At 38.2% G+C, this 17,136-nt stretch overlaps 1 protein-coding gene across 2 annotated transcripts in view; it reads left to right on the forward strand.

Annotated features, from left to right (window-relative positions):
- The window catches only part of CCDC148 (coiled-coil domain containing 148), a 239,061-nt gene extending 222,476 nt beyond the window's left edge, over positions 1-16,585 (forward strand). The window contains exons 13-15 of one of the 2 annotated variants that reach the window (XM_028509630.2): positions 8,836-8,953; positions 11,392-11,532; positions 15,214-16,585. In XM_028509630.2, coding sequence (XP_028365431.1) covers positions 8,836-8,953; positions 11,392-11,532; positions 15,214-15,360 — 406 coding nt within the window. In that variant the 3' untranslated portion in view covers positions 15,361-16,585. The remainder of the gene's footprint in view (positions 1-8,835; positions 8,954-11,391; positions 11,533-15,213) is intronic. The other variant, XM_036023448.1, reaches the window with a different exon arrangement.
- Positions 16,586-17,136: the final 551 nt, after the last annotated feature.

Here is a 17,136-nt window from a genome sequence, read left to right on the forward strand (position 1 = left end):
GGGAGCCAGGAAAATGCCAGTGTCCTCCCCTACCTCTTCTAAATAGTGGTGATGGAAGTAGTGTCACCTGGGAAGCACCAGTTTTCAAAATTAAGAAAAACCATTAAAAGGAGCAACAAAGAGTGGAGTGAGAGAAGGTTTTATGTTCCAGTAAAGGTAGTAGTTTATCACTAACTTTGCTCAGACTTGCTGGTGCATGGTAATTAAAAAACAACAACAACAAGATAGGTCTCTATTATTGTTTTTAATTTCCTATAGACAATGTGCCTTTTATTGTCTAAACCCCACTTATGAAATGCTATTGGAAAGAAGTATTCTGTGGGCAAAGGACTTTAACAGACACTCTCCAAAGAGGACACACAGAGGATCCAGAGACACATGAAAAGATGCTCAATATCGCTAGCTATCAGAGAGATGCAAATTAAAACCACAATGAGATACCACTTCATACTGGTCAGAATGGCCATCATCAACAAAGCAACAAGCAAGTGTTGGAGAGGTTGTAGAGAAAAGGGGACCCTAGTGCACTGTTGGTGGGAGTGCAGACTGGTACAACCACTATGGAAATCAGTATGGAATTTCCTCAGAAAACTAAAAATGGAACTGCCATTTGACCCAGCAATCCCACTTCTGGGAATATATCCTAAGAATCCTGAAACACCAGTCAGAAAGCACATAAGCACCTGTATGTTCATAGCAGCACAATTTACAATAGCTAAGCACTGGAGGCAACCTAGATGCCCATCAGTAAGTGAATGGATCAAAAAACTATGGTACATTCACACAATGGAATTCTATGCAGCAGAAAAAAAAGAAGGAGCTCCTACCCTTTGTGACAGACAGCATGGATGGAGCTGGAAAGCATTATGCTAAGCGAAATAAACCAGGTAGTGAAAGACAAATACCATATGATCTCACCTTTAACAGGAACCTAAAAAACAAAACAAACAAACAAGCAAAATATAGCCAAAGACACTGAAATAGAGAACAGGCTGACAGTGTTCAGAGGGGAGAGGGGAGGGAATTTCAGGGGAAAAGGGGAAGGGTTTACAGGAACAAATATAAAGGACACATGAACAAAAACTAGGGGGAGTGGACATGGGAGGGAGGTGGAGAGGGATGGGTGGGTGGGCTGGGATGGGAGTAAAGGACAGAAAACTGTACTTGAACAATGATTAAAATAATTGTTTTTAAAAAGAACTATTCTAAGAAAATTTTGAGGAAATCTGAGGATATAAAAGGAGTACAAAAAGCTAGATGGAAAGAGTTAGGAATACATCAAAAAAGAGGTTAAAAAAGAATTAGGATAGTTCAAAAAGAGGAGTAGTTCAAAAAGTGTCATTCTATACTAATTTGGGGAAAGAGCTAATATGATATTTGCAACCTTTCTCCAGTAGTCCCATCGTCACATGTGGTTCTATGCTCCTCTCTGAATTCCCAGGCTTAAGTCCGTAGTTCACAGCTGTTTATATCTCTACACTTTCAACTCAGGTGAACTCAGACAGCTGGTTGGAGCTGATTATAACCAACAAGAAAATATACTTCACTCTCAGTTTTGGGTTTTCACATCCAGTGTGATAAAATATGCACCCCCTTGGAGCTTCCAGGACTATTCCCAAAGGGAAGTGCCTCACACCTCTGTTTTAAGGCTGGAATGCTTTTAAGTTATTTCTCCCTGCTTTGATTTCATTTAATAGACCTCTTAAATATCACCAGTAGCCTGAGATTTTCAAGTGTCATCAGGATATACCAGAGTTTTGTCTTTTGGAGAGAAAGAAGGAGGTTTGGTAGCAGCCATTGTTGCAGCTGCCCATCACCAACACTGGCCCAAGCCTGAGAGGGCCACTGTCACTGAGGAAACCTATTACCTATGTGTGTTGGGGTGCGTGGGGGGTAAGGTTAAAAAATTCAGCTCTTGAATGTTAGTAGCACCAAAGCAGGAACTTCTACTTTGGAACAATCCTGAGGCATGTAACTGTGATGTTTTGCACATGCAGTCAGAAATAAGTCCAGTCTGGGAAGTAATTTGTACCTGGTTCTATTTTGATAACAATATTGGGATAGAGTCCCTCTAATCTGCATTATTTATCTATGCTGTAGTTCTCAAATTGTGGTCCCCAGATCAGCAGACTCAACATCACCTGGAAAGTTGTTAGAGGTGCAAATTTTTGGACCCCCTGCCTCACTACTACTGAATCAGAAACTCTAGAGGTGGTCCAGCAATCTGTGGTCTAATAAGCTCTCCATGTGATTCAGATGTGAGCTCAGGTTAGGGAACCATTGGGCCAAGTGATATTGGTCCTCAGCGCAGGCTCACTCATCTGAGGCAACCATAAATTTTAGAAATACCAATAATTGGGCCCCATTACCAGATTCTGATGAAATTAAGTTTAGTGTGGTGCCTTGGTTTCACAAGTTGCAATGATGCTAATGATGGTCATAGTTGAGAACCATCCTTCTGTTTTAATGTAAGAATAGGCTCTCTAATTTAGGGCTTTCTGATAAATGTAAAAAACAATTTATTGAGAACAACTTTATTCATTTTTGCTAGAGTGTTAATTTAAGCATGCTTGTATAGAACAAACCATAGATAATGTAAGACTTAAGAGCGTGGGGATTTTTTTCTGTCCAGTTTTTATTTTTCACTATTATATCATAAGCACCTAGGGCAGTGCTTGGCACATAGTAGGTGCTCAAATAACTGTATATTGACTCATTAAATTAATTAAGCCATTACATAATGAAGTTCCAATAGGAACTTGCTTGTATACCTCACAAAGGAACCAGTAAGCATTCTGGGCTGGAAGAATGGTCACTGTTTGAGGCTGGCATGGATTAGTCTCCTTCTGGTTCTGGGAACTCTCTATGAATCCTCTTTGTTCTTGTTCCACGCTGATCTGTACCAGGATGTCACTGCCTGTATTAGGATTCACATTATCTTTGCAGAAATTGGCCTCTGCCTAGGCCCTTAGCTGGAACCCCCATGGAGTAGGGCCTCATTCCACATTTCAATAGCTAGCTTATGCCCTCTGATAGGAATACTCCGCTTTTAATTTTTTTTTCTGTTCTCTGGGTTTGTTTGTCCTTCTTTCTTTCTCCCCGACCTTTGGGGGTGCTGCACCGGGCCCACCTGTCTTTTGATCTGAACATTCTTCTTTGTTGAAATGCCCTGTAACTAATGGAGGGATTCTTTCTCCTTGATGGAAAGAACAACTCTCAGAATGGGCTTGTGCTAAAAATGGATTTCCCAGCAGGCAGAACACCTCTGGCAGGAGCACTGTGGTCATGTGCCTGTTAAAAGATTTTGTATTTAATACTGAAGAAGCCATGTGACTCTAAGCACTAAGTAGCAAGTTGTTCATAAAATTGTCTTTAATTTGGTAGGGCAAATTACTTCCCTGAAACATTTTGGGGGAGTTCAATACTGGTAAAAATACTCTAATTAAGAGATGTTTTTATGTTGCTTTACTTACTGCTTAAAGCATTTTTTTTAAAAATGTAGAACCTGCCACTTTCAGCTATTCTTCAGAAGTCTTTTATTCCCTTCTTGGTTACAGTAGCTTCTTTTCAGACTGAAGTTACCTGTGGCTCCAGATAAAAAGAGGTCACGATTTTGTGCTTACTATTTTGCCAAGTCCTTAGTGAAGTTTCACGGAAGCCAAGGAAGGCTGTTACTAAAATTCGAGGTGTTTCCAAACCATTTGCATTTGTAAACTCATCTCTTAGAGTGCAGTACGCATACAAAGTCTCCTAAATGATGCGTAAATTCTCCATTTCTACATGAAAGCCTTCTGTCCCTTCAACCACACTCTGGCCTGGAGGCTTAAACAAAACCCTTTGCATATTATTGCTAATGCTGTGCCTGATTCTGCAGCAGCTGTTGCTTTTGAACAATATGATGCTTCTCTTCCCCGAAGAGAAGTTGAAAATGCCTCTTTGCAACACTTTGCACCTTTGTAGACTCAGGGAGCATGAAAACAGACTTGGAGATGCACCTAGGATTCTGTTTGGGAATTCAGGGCACAACTTAGAGACTATTGAGTTTAGCCACTTTCTGACATTGACTTTCATAGCAACAGTTTAATTTAGAGAAAATCTGCTACCCCGAATGGCCAAAGGTATTTACACAGAAAATATTCCAAATGATTGACTTCACTCTGTTGCTGTTTTCTTTCTCCACAAATATGTGAGTATTTGGCTTTGTTATGAAGTTTTTCTGCATCACTTCTTTTCAGGCAATGAAATTTTTCTATCCAGAGAGGGAGAAGAAAGAGGCAGCAAGAATTTCTCCCCTTTAAAGTGAATAACTATTTTAGTTTACACCATAACTTCTGTAAAAATGAAAAATTTGAGTGTGTCTCCTGTTTTCTTAAATTTTCCTTTGGTGAGTCTTTAAGGTAGTCATCTTGATCACTTGGGAGCCAGAGTCAGTTTTGTGCTTCCTTCAGCACCACCTGGTTCCCTCCCCCCACCTCAACCCCTTTACATCAGTCTAACTGAAGGAGTTGTCTCCACTCCTCTCTTCCTTCCTTACCTCCCACTGCTTCTTCAGCCTGCTCTTGTCAAGATCATCAATGGCTTCCTGTTATTTAACGCATTGACTATCTTGGATTACAATCTATCTTTGCATAGCATTTGACATCACTGATCCCATTTTCATTAGCTTCTTTGGCAGCATTTCTCCTCATTCTCCTAGAATTTCCTCTTTTTCCAGTTCCTTTCTTAAATGTTTCCTTGGGAATCAACCCTAGGCCAACTTTTCTTCCTACTCTACACTGGCATACACTGGGATGTTGCAGGTTCGGTTCCAGATCACCACAACAATGAAGTGAGTTTTTCAATAAAGTGAGTTGTAATGTTTTTGTTGGTGGGTGCTCTTGACTTCAGTTTGTAAAATATGTAACATTTATGAAGCGCTCTACAATGAAGTGTGCCCATACTTTCTTCCTGATTGATATTATTTGCCCATGACCTCAATTCCATGCCAAGAATAAGATTCCCCATCTGTTTCTCCAGCCCAGATCTTAGTAAGGCAGGCCAATGTCCAGATTGAAACTCATTCTTTCTCTGTTTCTCTAAGTTCCCATTTTTAGTGAGGGACTCCATTGTTCATTGTGCAGGACAGAAACCTTAACTTCTTCCTACCTTTTCCTTTCTCCCATAAAATAAACCAACAATTCCTATTTATTTTCTACATAAATTTTAAATTCATGTCATCTCTCTCTCTCTCCTACTAGTGTCACAGATGTGCACAGGTAACCAGGCTCTTAGTGATTGAGGACAAAGAATTGAACCGAACACACAGAGTTTATAGCATAAAGAAAGAGGGAAGATTTATTAAGTGATAGTATACTCCACAGGACATGAGAGTGGGCCAACTCTGAGCAGAGAAGGAACACGTGGGCTGGGGGGATTCTATTCTTATAGGGCAGAAGCTCCCTGGCTAGTCTTTAGTGGGCTTTTCCAGCACAGGTACAAGGAGTTGGATTTCAAAGCTACTGCGCATGTGTGGTTTCCCATCATTTTCTTTATTGGCTACTGGAAAAGGGAGTCCCACAATGTTATTTCATTATAATGATATTATAATGAATCAGGGGTAGCACACAGGCGCATTCCATGATTCAGAGTTATCCCAGAAAACAGGAACAACCCATCTTAGGGGGTCTTTGTCATGTATAGATGTTTTCTACCTCAGCCCTGCGGGGCCTCTGGAGTTTCCTTCCTGACTATCTCCTGCCTCACTAGTATCTCCCCCTGCCCTAGTTCAGGAAACCATCAATGTGTATCTGGATAACTCTCTCTGGTCTTGCCTCCTTATCAACCCATCCTCTACAGCACTGGTGAGATGTTTCTGATCACTGCATTTCCCAGATCAAAACCCCTCATGTTTGCAAAGCCCCCACAGTCTGGCTCAACTTGCCTCTCCAGTCTCAGTTCTTTGGACTCCCCACCTTGCATTGTTCATTTTGGGTCATACTGTGTTTCTTTGAACTTTTCCAGCATACAGTACTTTGTCATCTCTGAGCCACCTCCTCCTTCTCCTCCTTTTTTCTTCTTCTTTTCTGCCTGGAACATTCTTCTTCTTGTCTCCCCCTCTGGTGAGTTTTTGCTTTATTTTGGGGCCTGAAATTGAGAGCACTTCCTTATGGATATTCTCCTAAATGTTCTAAGCTTGGCAAAGGTGCCTCTCTCACGGCCTCTTCCCCACTGTCCTATCAGGGCAAGAGTCGTCCTGTATCATTATCACCTGGGTCTTTGTATTCTCATTAGCTTGTCACTTCTGTGAGGACAGGGGCATGTCTGTGGTGTTGAAATTGTTTCTCCAGTGCCTCACCCAATGATTGATGCAGAGTGGGTGCTCAATAAATATTGAATGAATGAATGAGTCTCAAAGTAAATCACAAACCAGCCTTTTTTATTACACAGGTTCAAAGTACTTTACTCTCATTTGCAATTTCTTACTCACTAGTCCAGTTCCCTTAACTGGAACAACCACCACTTTTCCAAGAAGCAAACAGAACTTTGTTGCTGAGAAAGCAACATATATATCCCAAAGGAAGAAAAACTTTCCAGAGGTCCTGAGAATTAGCATATGGTAATTGTCAAATCCCAGGGTGTCTTTTAATCGAACCTTCACAGTGGTTCACTTAGCTTGTACTCAGCGCTTAAATTGAGTAGAACCTCATTAGGGAGGTTGTGTCAAGCATTAGTGAAAACGGAGAGAATGAGATATATACTTTCCATGACATGGAGACATAGGAGAAAGGAGCAATCTGGCCTATGGGTTGTGTAATCTGTGTGTCTGACTCCACCGACTCCTGCGATGTGAGATGATGGGGAGGACTGCCACAGCCATCGATGTTGCTGAGGATTTTCCCTTTAAATCCTGTTCTGGGTTTTGTACTCTCTAGGGATTTGTTGCATGCTTCCCACCTTTCTTCTCTCTGTACTTTTTTAATTCAATGCCACCCTCAGGAGCAACCTGGTTTTTATGAGTTTTCTGCCCCAGAAACAACTCTTCTTGAGGGAGAGAATGGACTTGGCCTTGCCAATATGCCCTGGGCTTCTCATTACCTATCACTGGTCATTTGCTCTCTCTGTTCTAGCCACTGTGAAGTCTCCCCTTCTCAGGGCTGCAACTAGGTGAGGCAAGCAAGGCTTCCAGGGACAGAGTTTAAGAAACCACCCACTCTCGGATGTCAGCACCCAATTTGCACAAGCCTGAGAGCTTCCCTTGACCCACTCTTGGTCTTCTCCCCCCAGCTGTTATGTCTCCTTGCCTCTCCAGATGCAATCCCCCAGCCCCTGCTCAGGTGCTGCCTCCTCAAGAAAGCTCTTGCTAAATCCAACAGGCTTTTCTACAACCAGGAAGCAGTCACCTCACCTTTATCCAGATTCCCAGTGGGCCTTAGTTATACCTCTCTGGAGGTACTGTATACCTTGTTTAGTTCTTAGGCTTGCCTTTGTATCTCTATGTTAAGCAATAGATTTCTTAAGGGCAATCTTTTTCTCAGCATGTTCACATTACCTAGCATGGGGCTTGACATGGTGTAAGCATCCACAAGTCACGGAGGAGAGTGGAGCCATCAAGAAGAGAAGGGAGCAGAGCATGCAGTTGTTAATTGCACAGAGGTAGGAAGAGGTAGACATGGGTGCTGGGACCAGTCTGCCAGGGTTTGATCTCTGGCTTTGCCACTACTGTGTGTGAGAACATGGACAGATTACATCACCTGTCTATTTCTTTCTCTTGAAAATGGGATCAATAATGATACCCCAGCGTAGGGCTGTTGTGAAGTGTAAATGAGATGACTCATGTAAAGGATTTAGCACAAGCCTCATTGCACAGTGAGCACCTCACTAAATATCAGGATTCAGAACAGAAAGGGTCTAGTGAAAATACATCCCTGGAAAATGCAGGTGTGCACAGAAGGGCAAAGCATATTTAGGACTGATGTCACAAATAAAGTTAAGTCTAAATCATCAATGATGGGAGACAAGCAATGACCTCATACTCCCTGGAGAACCCAAATGACTACTTTTTTTTTTGAAAAGACAAATCTCATCTCTACACTTCAATAGAAGAGTAGCTTGGGTGAGAAGATGGTAAGAGAGGCTGCCCAAAAATGAAAACAGAGGAGGGCCAGATGAGCTTGGGGGTGTTAAAACGGATGTTTAAATGTGCCATGTTATCATAGCTGCTGATGCTAAGGAGGATAGAAGCATAATGCTAAGGAAAAGTCATGTTTTTGCTGCCATCTACAGTCAGAGTGCAATTTTTAAAGTTGCTTCACACACACACACACACACACACACACACACATCCACCTAGAAAGAACATTCTTGACAAAATGAGTGACGATATACATAGTTTGGTTCACATTCTAGTAATTGAGACAATTTGGGCATCCTATGATAGTATTTAATTTATTATATATATTTACTTACTATGTATATATTTAACAAGTAATATAGCCTTTTAAAATCTCAAGTTGTGTTAAAACTCATCAGAAGACAAAAATTAGCTGCAGGTGTGGCAGCCAGCAGAAAGTTTAAGAGTTAATACATTGATTTCAAAGAATAAAGAGATGGGTTGGATTTTACCCCATGTTTTCCTGACCCATACCTGTGGTTTCTCTGGTTGTTATTAGAATGGTTATACATCACATTTTATACAAATGTCTTTTACTGTTTGGATATGAGAGATCAACCAAAGGCAAATGAAAAGCAAAGCAAGTAAAAACAAAATCTGCCATGGCTTTTGCCACCATGCTTTTATCCATATAATCTCCAAGATTATGGTGATATTTTTTCCAATTTCTCCTTATTATTTTAAAGGGTTAACTATAGACAACAATTGTTGGAAAAGCGTTTGATGGAGAAAAAAGAAGTGGCTCTTCAAGAAGCACATGAAGAAGAAGAGAGAGAGAGGCGGCTAGAAGCCCTTAGGAAACAGGTGTTTTTAATTTGAAATTTTCATGGTTGGTTTAAAAAAATGTTTCTAAGTGCTCTTAATAACATTATTACTAGGGCTTAGTTTAGGAGTTCTGCTGTAAAAAAAATGTAATTTTTCCAAATTGAGACACTGATTTTCATTCCTGGAAACAATTAGATTTATGTTGAACCATTTCCAATTTCTTAGTATATTAAAAGAACTTTATCCTCACCTTTTAAAAGGCTCTCCCAAGATTTAAATGCATCCACACTACTTCTAGTTTAATAGCTGAATAATATCCATTTACAGCAGTAAAACACTGCATCTAGCCAAAAGATTTTACTCTTTTCAAGAAACCTGGCAGAGTTTGAGCAAGATAATTTTCTCTGGGGTAGGAATCTCTGTTTGGAAATAGCCCATAATAAACAAACATGTTAAAAATCAGTTTTTTTAAAAAAATTAACTTACTTTAGTCTTTTTTTGAAGATTTTATTTATTTATTTTGGAGAGATGGGGAAGGGAGGGAGAAAGAGATGGAGTGAAACATCAATGTGTGGTTGCCTCTCGAACACCCCATACTGGGAATATGGCCTGCAACCCAGGCATGTGCCCTGGCTGGGAATCAAACTGGTGACACTTTGGTTCACGGGCCTGCGCTCAATCCACTGAGCTATACCAGCCAGGGCCAAAAAAATTGCTTTTAAAAATACTATTTTTTCTGGAGAAATAAAAGCCTCCCATTGTTTTACTTAGTAAAAGTAGGCAAAAGTTTTAAAATTAGGCAGTAGATGGCAACATCAGAATCTTAAGAACTTGGGAAATGTGATAAAATAGTTTTATTTGGTAATTTTTCAGAGTTTTAAACCTGGAAGTAATGAACTCAACTACTAAGCTCTGGAGTCTTCCCTGACACCACTTCTGTTCAGTGCCAGTGGTAGCAACATAGAATCTTGGATAAGAAGTTGGCCTCTGGTATCTTTCAAACCGGGTACCACCTGGTTTTGCTACTCGCTGGCACAAGAAATGTAGGTGTTTTATTTAATCTTCCTACACTTTATTTTCCCCTCTGAAAAATGGGAATAATATTAGTACCTGCCTGATAAGTTCGTAGTAATGTCCATTCCCATTTTTTGAATATTTACTAAGCATAAAGTTGTCTTCTAAACACTGAGGTTTTACCTCATTTAATCTCTAGAAAATCCTGTGCTGTAGGTGTTATTAATATTGCTATTTTATAGTAGAGAAAACTGAGGAGACACAGAGGTTCCCAGGAGCCGCACAGCTAGTAAAGGTCAGACTGACTTCAAACCAAGGAAGTCTAGTTAGATGAAGTAGTATAGACACATAGCATCTTCTTTGATAAAATAGCTTAGAGAAATTCAAAGCATAGGGATGTAAGTCCTAGTCATGTTAGATTCAACAAAATTAAAATTACTCAGTCATTAGCAAATAACTATACACATATACCACAGCTTTCTGGGGACAAAACTTAATGTCATTGATACTGAACGCATTCTTGTTCAAAATACAACTTTGATAACTACGGAGTTCATCTGATTAGAATTCTTTCCATCTATGAACCCCTCGAAAGAGAAAATATCTATGTCCATTATTTGTAATCAATGTTTAGAATGATGATAGTATAAGATTTTGACTAGGAAAACCTATAACAATTAAAGTATGTTTGACCACAGTTATGTCATTGTACTTCTTAAATTCATTAAAAATGCCATTTTCTCCATGACTTTAGAGTTAACAGACAAGTGTTACCAATGGTACATGTAATTTACAAAATTAGTGGCTTTATTTCATAAAGATGCAGGTTTAAATGATTCAGTTATCAGAAAGAACAAGGGCATTTGTGTTAAAGTGACACTGAGGTTTTTCAGCAGAAGTTGGAACACTGGCTTATAACAGTACCTGGAAATCCAGTTACCTGGAACAATGGAAATTCACCTATCTTGCTCTATCATGCTACAGCACTCAACTCTGTCCATGAATAGTGTGCTCTAGATTCCATTTAATCAGGTCAAACTTTCTAGAAAACTTCATGAGGTTGTCACCATGGCCATAGATCACTAGTAGTTAAAAATTAATGTTCTTTTTTACTTTTGGTTATTTTCAAGGTGTTTGAATATGTAGGTTTTCTATATAAGTGTTCCTATGACTTTGTATCAGAAAGACAAATTTTCATCTAAATTTAGTCATAACACTAATTTCAGTCATTAGTAACTAATTACATTTCATGGCCTTTTAATATTATATTTTGTTTTTAAATTGTTAACTCCTTTATGGATCTCTAGGATTGGCCTGGTTTAATATTTTTTTCTACCCTTCCCTCTTAGGTTTTCTCTTTAATAAAATTTCTTAATTTTAATGCACTTTAAACATCGATAATATTGACCAGAAGTATTTAGCCTGTTTCTTGTTCCAAGTTGCTATGCGTTTGCTTCTTTTAGGTTGCTATCGTTGCTCAATTTGATCCTGTTAGAATGATGTCAGATACAATGGCATCGAAAGCAAGGATGGGTATTGGAATTGAGGAAGAATTTATTCTTCAAAAGCCACTCTTCACATTGAATACGTACAATGAACAGCAGGTAATTATGGGAATTAGCATGATTAATGTAAAAGCCATGGTGATGTTAGGAACTGTAGAAGTGTGTATTTTGGTTATGAGCCATTTTCAATATTTACATTTGAATACTACACATATCAGCATAATTTTTACTTCCAAATGATAGCACATAATTACTGCACAACTCTTGATGTTATAAAATAGTTGACAGGTGAGCATAGAAAAGGCAGTTTATCTGGAAATGTTTTGAATCTGTCATTGAAAATTATTTTTCAAATTTAAAAATAATTTTACAAAATTTTACTTTAAATTTGTGTTAATTTGTATTTTGTTGGTGAATATTGCTCTGTCATATTCAGAATGTGCTTAAATTTATAACAAACATCATTCGAAGAAAGAACTGATGATGCTGATTAAACAAAGCAGAGGGAAGCTTTCAGAAATTAAAATGAACAGAAGATAATATATCAGAGCTAATGATAAAACATTTTCTGTGGAAGAGTATTAAGGGGTTGTTTTGCCATTTCTAGAGAGAGAGGGAGAACAGATGAATGAATATGTATCCCTGAAATTGAGGGAGAAAGTAGTTAATTTTGCAAATCTAAGCAGAGCTGCTTAATGCTTATTTAATTATTTAAACAGCAGGCAACTTTATCCACTCACCCATTGACAAATAAATCAAGTGTGCCTCTAGTATGTGCTGCATACTTTGCTAGGGATTAAAAAGATGAACAAATCATGTATTAATTGGACAAATATTGATGGAACATGTATAGCATCTGGCACTATGCAAGATGCCCTACTGAACAGGATAGACTTGTTCTGTGTGGAAGAAGGAGCAGGAGCCCTGGGTTGGGAGGGAGAGTAACACATATGGAAATAATGCCACTGGGGTGAGATCACCTCCGTAATGGAGGTGTAAGGGCTGCTGCAGACACAGGGAGAGAATCAAAGGTTAACCCAGATGGGGCAGTCAGAGAAAGAGTCAAAGAGGAATATTAAGCTTTGTCTTAGTTGAAGATTTTTGGCAGCAGAAACAAAATTCATTCTAGATGATTTAAGCTAAAAATGAACAAAAGAAAAAAAAAAACAGCTTAGAGGGAGGGAGTAGGCATAGGATGAGGGATAAACTATGAAGATGCAAGGGTGTTTCCAGAAGCCAAAGTGGGGAGGGCAGCTGGGGCTTGCAAAGAATTGAAGTCAGAATCTGGAAATCTCTCCAGTACCTGGGCTGAAGAAACAAGGTTCTCACCAGTAGAAGAGGGTGGAAAGAGACCCTTAGTGGTGCATCTTCAGTGTAAGATACATGCCGAGGGTGGGTGCTAGGAGTTGACACTGGACACAGGTTAGGGTCAGGTTGTAAAAAAGTATTATAGTAGGTGCTTCTTGCTAAGACATTTCATCTGTATCTGGTGAGCAGAGGCAAGACTTCAAAGCAAGTGAATTATATAACCAAATTCATGTTTTAGCAATGTGTCTGGGCAGAAAATTGGTGAGGCTTTGGGGTGGGGGGCTGAAGGTGGATGTGGGGTCAGATCCTTTCAAGATGGTGGAGCCCTTATGGAAGTGGGGAGAGGGGTAAGAATGGCTCTTGCTGAAAGGAGAAGAAAGGCGGAAGGAGGGGGTAACGAATGTGCGGGTAATTCTAAAACTAGATACCATAGTTTGTTCTGTCCTTTACTGGCTGTGTGAAGTTGTATAAGCCATTTAACATCTTTCTGTCTTGTTTTCTTCATCTGTAAAACATTAATTTGCAGGGTTCTTGTGAGGATTAAGATAATAAATACATGTCAATTACCCAGCATATTGCCTGGAACCTAATAGTAATTCAGTAAATTATAATCATTAGGTGTTGCTGTCATAAACCATGTAAGTGTATAGAAGGAAAAACAGATTTAGGGAGAGAGATATTTGTTCACGTCATCTTTAGTGTGAAAATGGCTCGTACACATTTACAAGAAACTGATTGGCGCCTCTAGGGAGGGGAATTGGGAAGATGGAGATCAGCATGCCAAGTTCTCCATTTCACTTTGTTAATTCAAAAAATAGAATAATGAAAGAGTTTAACAAACCTCACAACCTCAGACCTGAAGAGATAGGTAAATGCTGAAGACAATTAGGGAGTGAACAGCACACAGATGGAGCAGGAGTCACCGGAAGTTGATGTGATTGACCAGAGAGACTATATGGGAGCAGAAGAGGAGAAACCCAGGTCTAAAGATTGTGTACACTGGCTGTCGGACATATGTCTGTATTATTCTTGACTTACATGCATCACTGCCTCTAGTCCCTGTATCTGGCAAGTTGCTAAGTTCTATTAATTTTCCCCTTTACAGTGTTTCTCACAGTTATCCCTTCCTTTTTACCAGCCAAGTTGAGGCATGTGTATCACTTCATGTCTAGACCATTGTAGTAGACCCCTAACCACTCTCCCTGCCTCCATCTCTTCTCTTCTTGCCACCTTAATTTATCCTGAATTGACAATCAGATCCATCTTTTTGTCCAATGGCAGTGATTACATTTCTTGTACTCTAACAACAGAGACAAATACCACTTCAGTAGCTCCCCGGACTCCTTGGCATTGGTATTAAGCCTTTCAAATTCAAGTCCCAGTCTTAGAAGTGTCCTTTTCCAGTGTTCCTAGTGGTGCTTTATCCAGTGTCCCTGATTCCAAATTGACCTGTTTGACCTCTGAGTTTGCATGTCCCATCCTTTCTTTCTTGATCTCTCTTCCTCCCTCCTCCACATTATAGAAGGATAAATTTGGATGTTAGCTCAGGTGGTCCTCCTTACCTGAGACCATTCTAGTCTCACTGGCACCAAAAGACATACTGTTCTTGGGGTATCTATCCCATGTTACCACAAACTGTAGTTGTCTGTGTAAAATCTTGCTACCCCTATTAAAGAGCTCCTTAAAGGAGGGGCTGTTTTCAACAGCTTATTATCCAATCCTCTAGGGGAACTTCAAATCCTTGTAAAGAATAAAATGCTTCGTTAGCTAAAATCCATATGTGGCTACCTTCTCATCAATGCAAACAGCACCATTGACATTTACTATTCATAGAAGGAGGAATAAAGTCCAATCAGCTATAAGTGAAAACAGAACTTGAACTACTCGTATGTCTAGTCCTACTTAGAATCAGATTGATGGAAGCATTTTTTAGTTCTGCTTGAAATAGAAATCCAGCCTTGGAAGAAAAGTTCTATTGATTTTTTTTTTTTAGGTAGTGGCCATGTGTTTAAACTTAATTTACATATCATCAAATGATAGAGAAATTAAAATGTCTGTTTAAAGGCAGATGCATAATTTATTTGGTTTAGATTTTATTTTGATCAATGATTATCTATATTTGTATATTCCAGCTGTCAATAAATAATGAATCAATGATAGGACTGAAAATAAGCTTCTTTCATCTCATCTTTTAATAATTTTAATGTGTTGTATTTTGACTAATCTACCATGCAATAGTCTATGCATATTATGTTGGAAACCACTGATACAATGGGAATTGACAATGTCAACAAGTTTTGGATGTTTTCAGTAAAAATAACTGGGATGTAGTCATTATATACACAAAAGTTATTATCATCTAGTCATTTATCTAGCAAAAGCAAATTATGCAGCTTGGGGAAATGTAGAACTAAATGATACAATTTACTTAGTTCAGTGAATTGCTATTTACCTTGTATTTTATTCCTACAGATAATTTCTGACCCTAGACTTCGTTTTGAGTTAGCACTTCGAGAAGCTGGACTTCATAAAACCTTTTATGCCAAAGAGATATTACCAAAAATCAGTCCTCAAAAACCTCCAAGAAAGGACATGGAGTCTACTGTATTTAAAATTTAGAGTTCATCTTCAAATCCTATTAAATGTAAACAAAATTTTTCTCTGAATACATTTATATGGATAACAATAATTATTGCTTTGTAAAATTTTTAACTATATCAGACATGGAAATCATAGTATCTGTTATGGTTAGAGCTGTGGAAACTGTATTGACAGACCCAGGGTGAAGCGGTATGGGAAGGCAGAGAGCTGAGTCCTTCATGTTGCTCTGATGCTGAAAGTGGGACTGCAGGGGTTGGTTTGTAAAATTATTAAATGTCTCCGTGGCACCAAAAAGAAAAAAAAAAGAAATCATAGCATCTATTAAAGGAAACTTGCTTTAAAAAAAAGATTCTTAGAATTTTATTCACTATTTCCAATATCTTTGTTTCTTTAATAGTACTAAATTCTTCAAAACAATGGAATTTAATTATGACACATATGATACATATATTAACATTTAGTAAATTGCAATTTGGATGTTGCATTATCCCATGAAAAGAGATCAAAATAACCATTTGTAAAAATTAAAATTTATTTTGCTGCTACCTGCTTACATTCATTTTTGTTTGTTATTTTCAGAATTTAACTTTTAATCATGGAAACTTCATTATCATTAATATTTCTATTATTTCTTGATTATTATAAGAAAAGACTCAACCTTTCTCTAAATTTAGAAGCCAATTTGGTACACTATGTTTATTGTAAACCAAAAATCCAACCAATTTCATTTTGCAAATTAGCCCATAAACATAAATGAGAAATTAGAAATAGCATTGCAAATATGAGAATATCTGTTTTGTCTTGGTAAAAAAAAGTACATTGTTGTTTAGAAGAAATATTTTAAAATTTATAATACTTAGAATGTATCAAAAGTTCCACAAAATCTATTGGGTTGGCCAAAAAGTCTGTATGTTTTTTTCCATAAAATAAAAGAGACATTTTTCATTTTCATCAATAATTTTATGATTTGAATATTTTGAATATGTTGGCTATCTCCCACATGGTATAACATTGATTGTTTTTAATGAACATCTTGATTTGATTGCTATCAACTTCAACTGGTCTACCCAACAACTATGGAGCATCATCATCCACCGAGAAATCTCCAGCACGAAACCTCGCAAACCATTTTTGACACATTCAGTCAGTTGCAGCACCTTCTCCATACACTGCACAGATCTGGTTTTACATTTCAGTGGTGTTTTTACCTTTTTTGGAATAATGAAGTATAATATGCCAAAAATGTTGCATATTTTCTTCCTTCTTCAATATTAAAATAGCCTCACAAAAATTCACCAATTTTGATAAGTTTTTTAAAATGCACACTGATATGACAGCTGTCACAATACAATCTAACAAAATTGTTACAAATGAAGTTAAAGACAACTAAGCATTACTAGAGCCATCTTACAAAAAAAAAAACTTTTTGGCCAACCCAATGTTAAATATCTAGATGATTTTATAGGAAGGCAATGTTTCAAATAAACTCACACATGAGTTTTACTCTTTTTAAAGAACCACACAAAAATAAGCAGCTTGTGGTACCCAGCAGGAGGAAGTGCTGCCACCTTGAGAATCATAGAGTTGGTATTTGTGGATCTGCTGAAAACAGCTGTGATTTAGGAGTAGTGTAGCTGTTGGCTCTCCCCTGACTCAGACCTTATTCATTTTCTTTCTTTTTAAAAACAGTACTAATAATAGTTACCATTTGTTGAGCAGAACTGTGTGTTCAGTGCCATGTATACAGTTTACATATAATGTCTTATTTGACCATAATAACAACCTTATGAGATT

The sequence above is a fragment of the Phyllostomus discolor genome, chromosome 4 (genome assembly GCF_004126475.2).
Source record: "Phyllostomus discolor isolate MPI-MPIP mPhyDis1 chromosome 4, mPhyDis1.pri.v3, whole genome shotgun sequence".
Taxonomy (NCBI): domain Eukaryota; kingdom Metazoa; phylum Chordata; class Mammalia; order Chiroptera; family Phyllostomidae; genus Phyllostomus; species Phyllostomus discolor.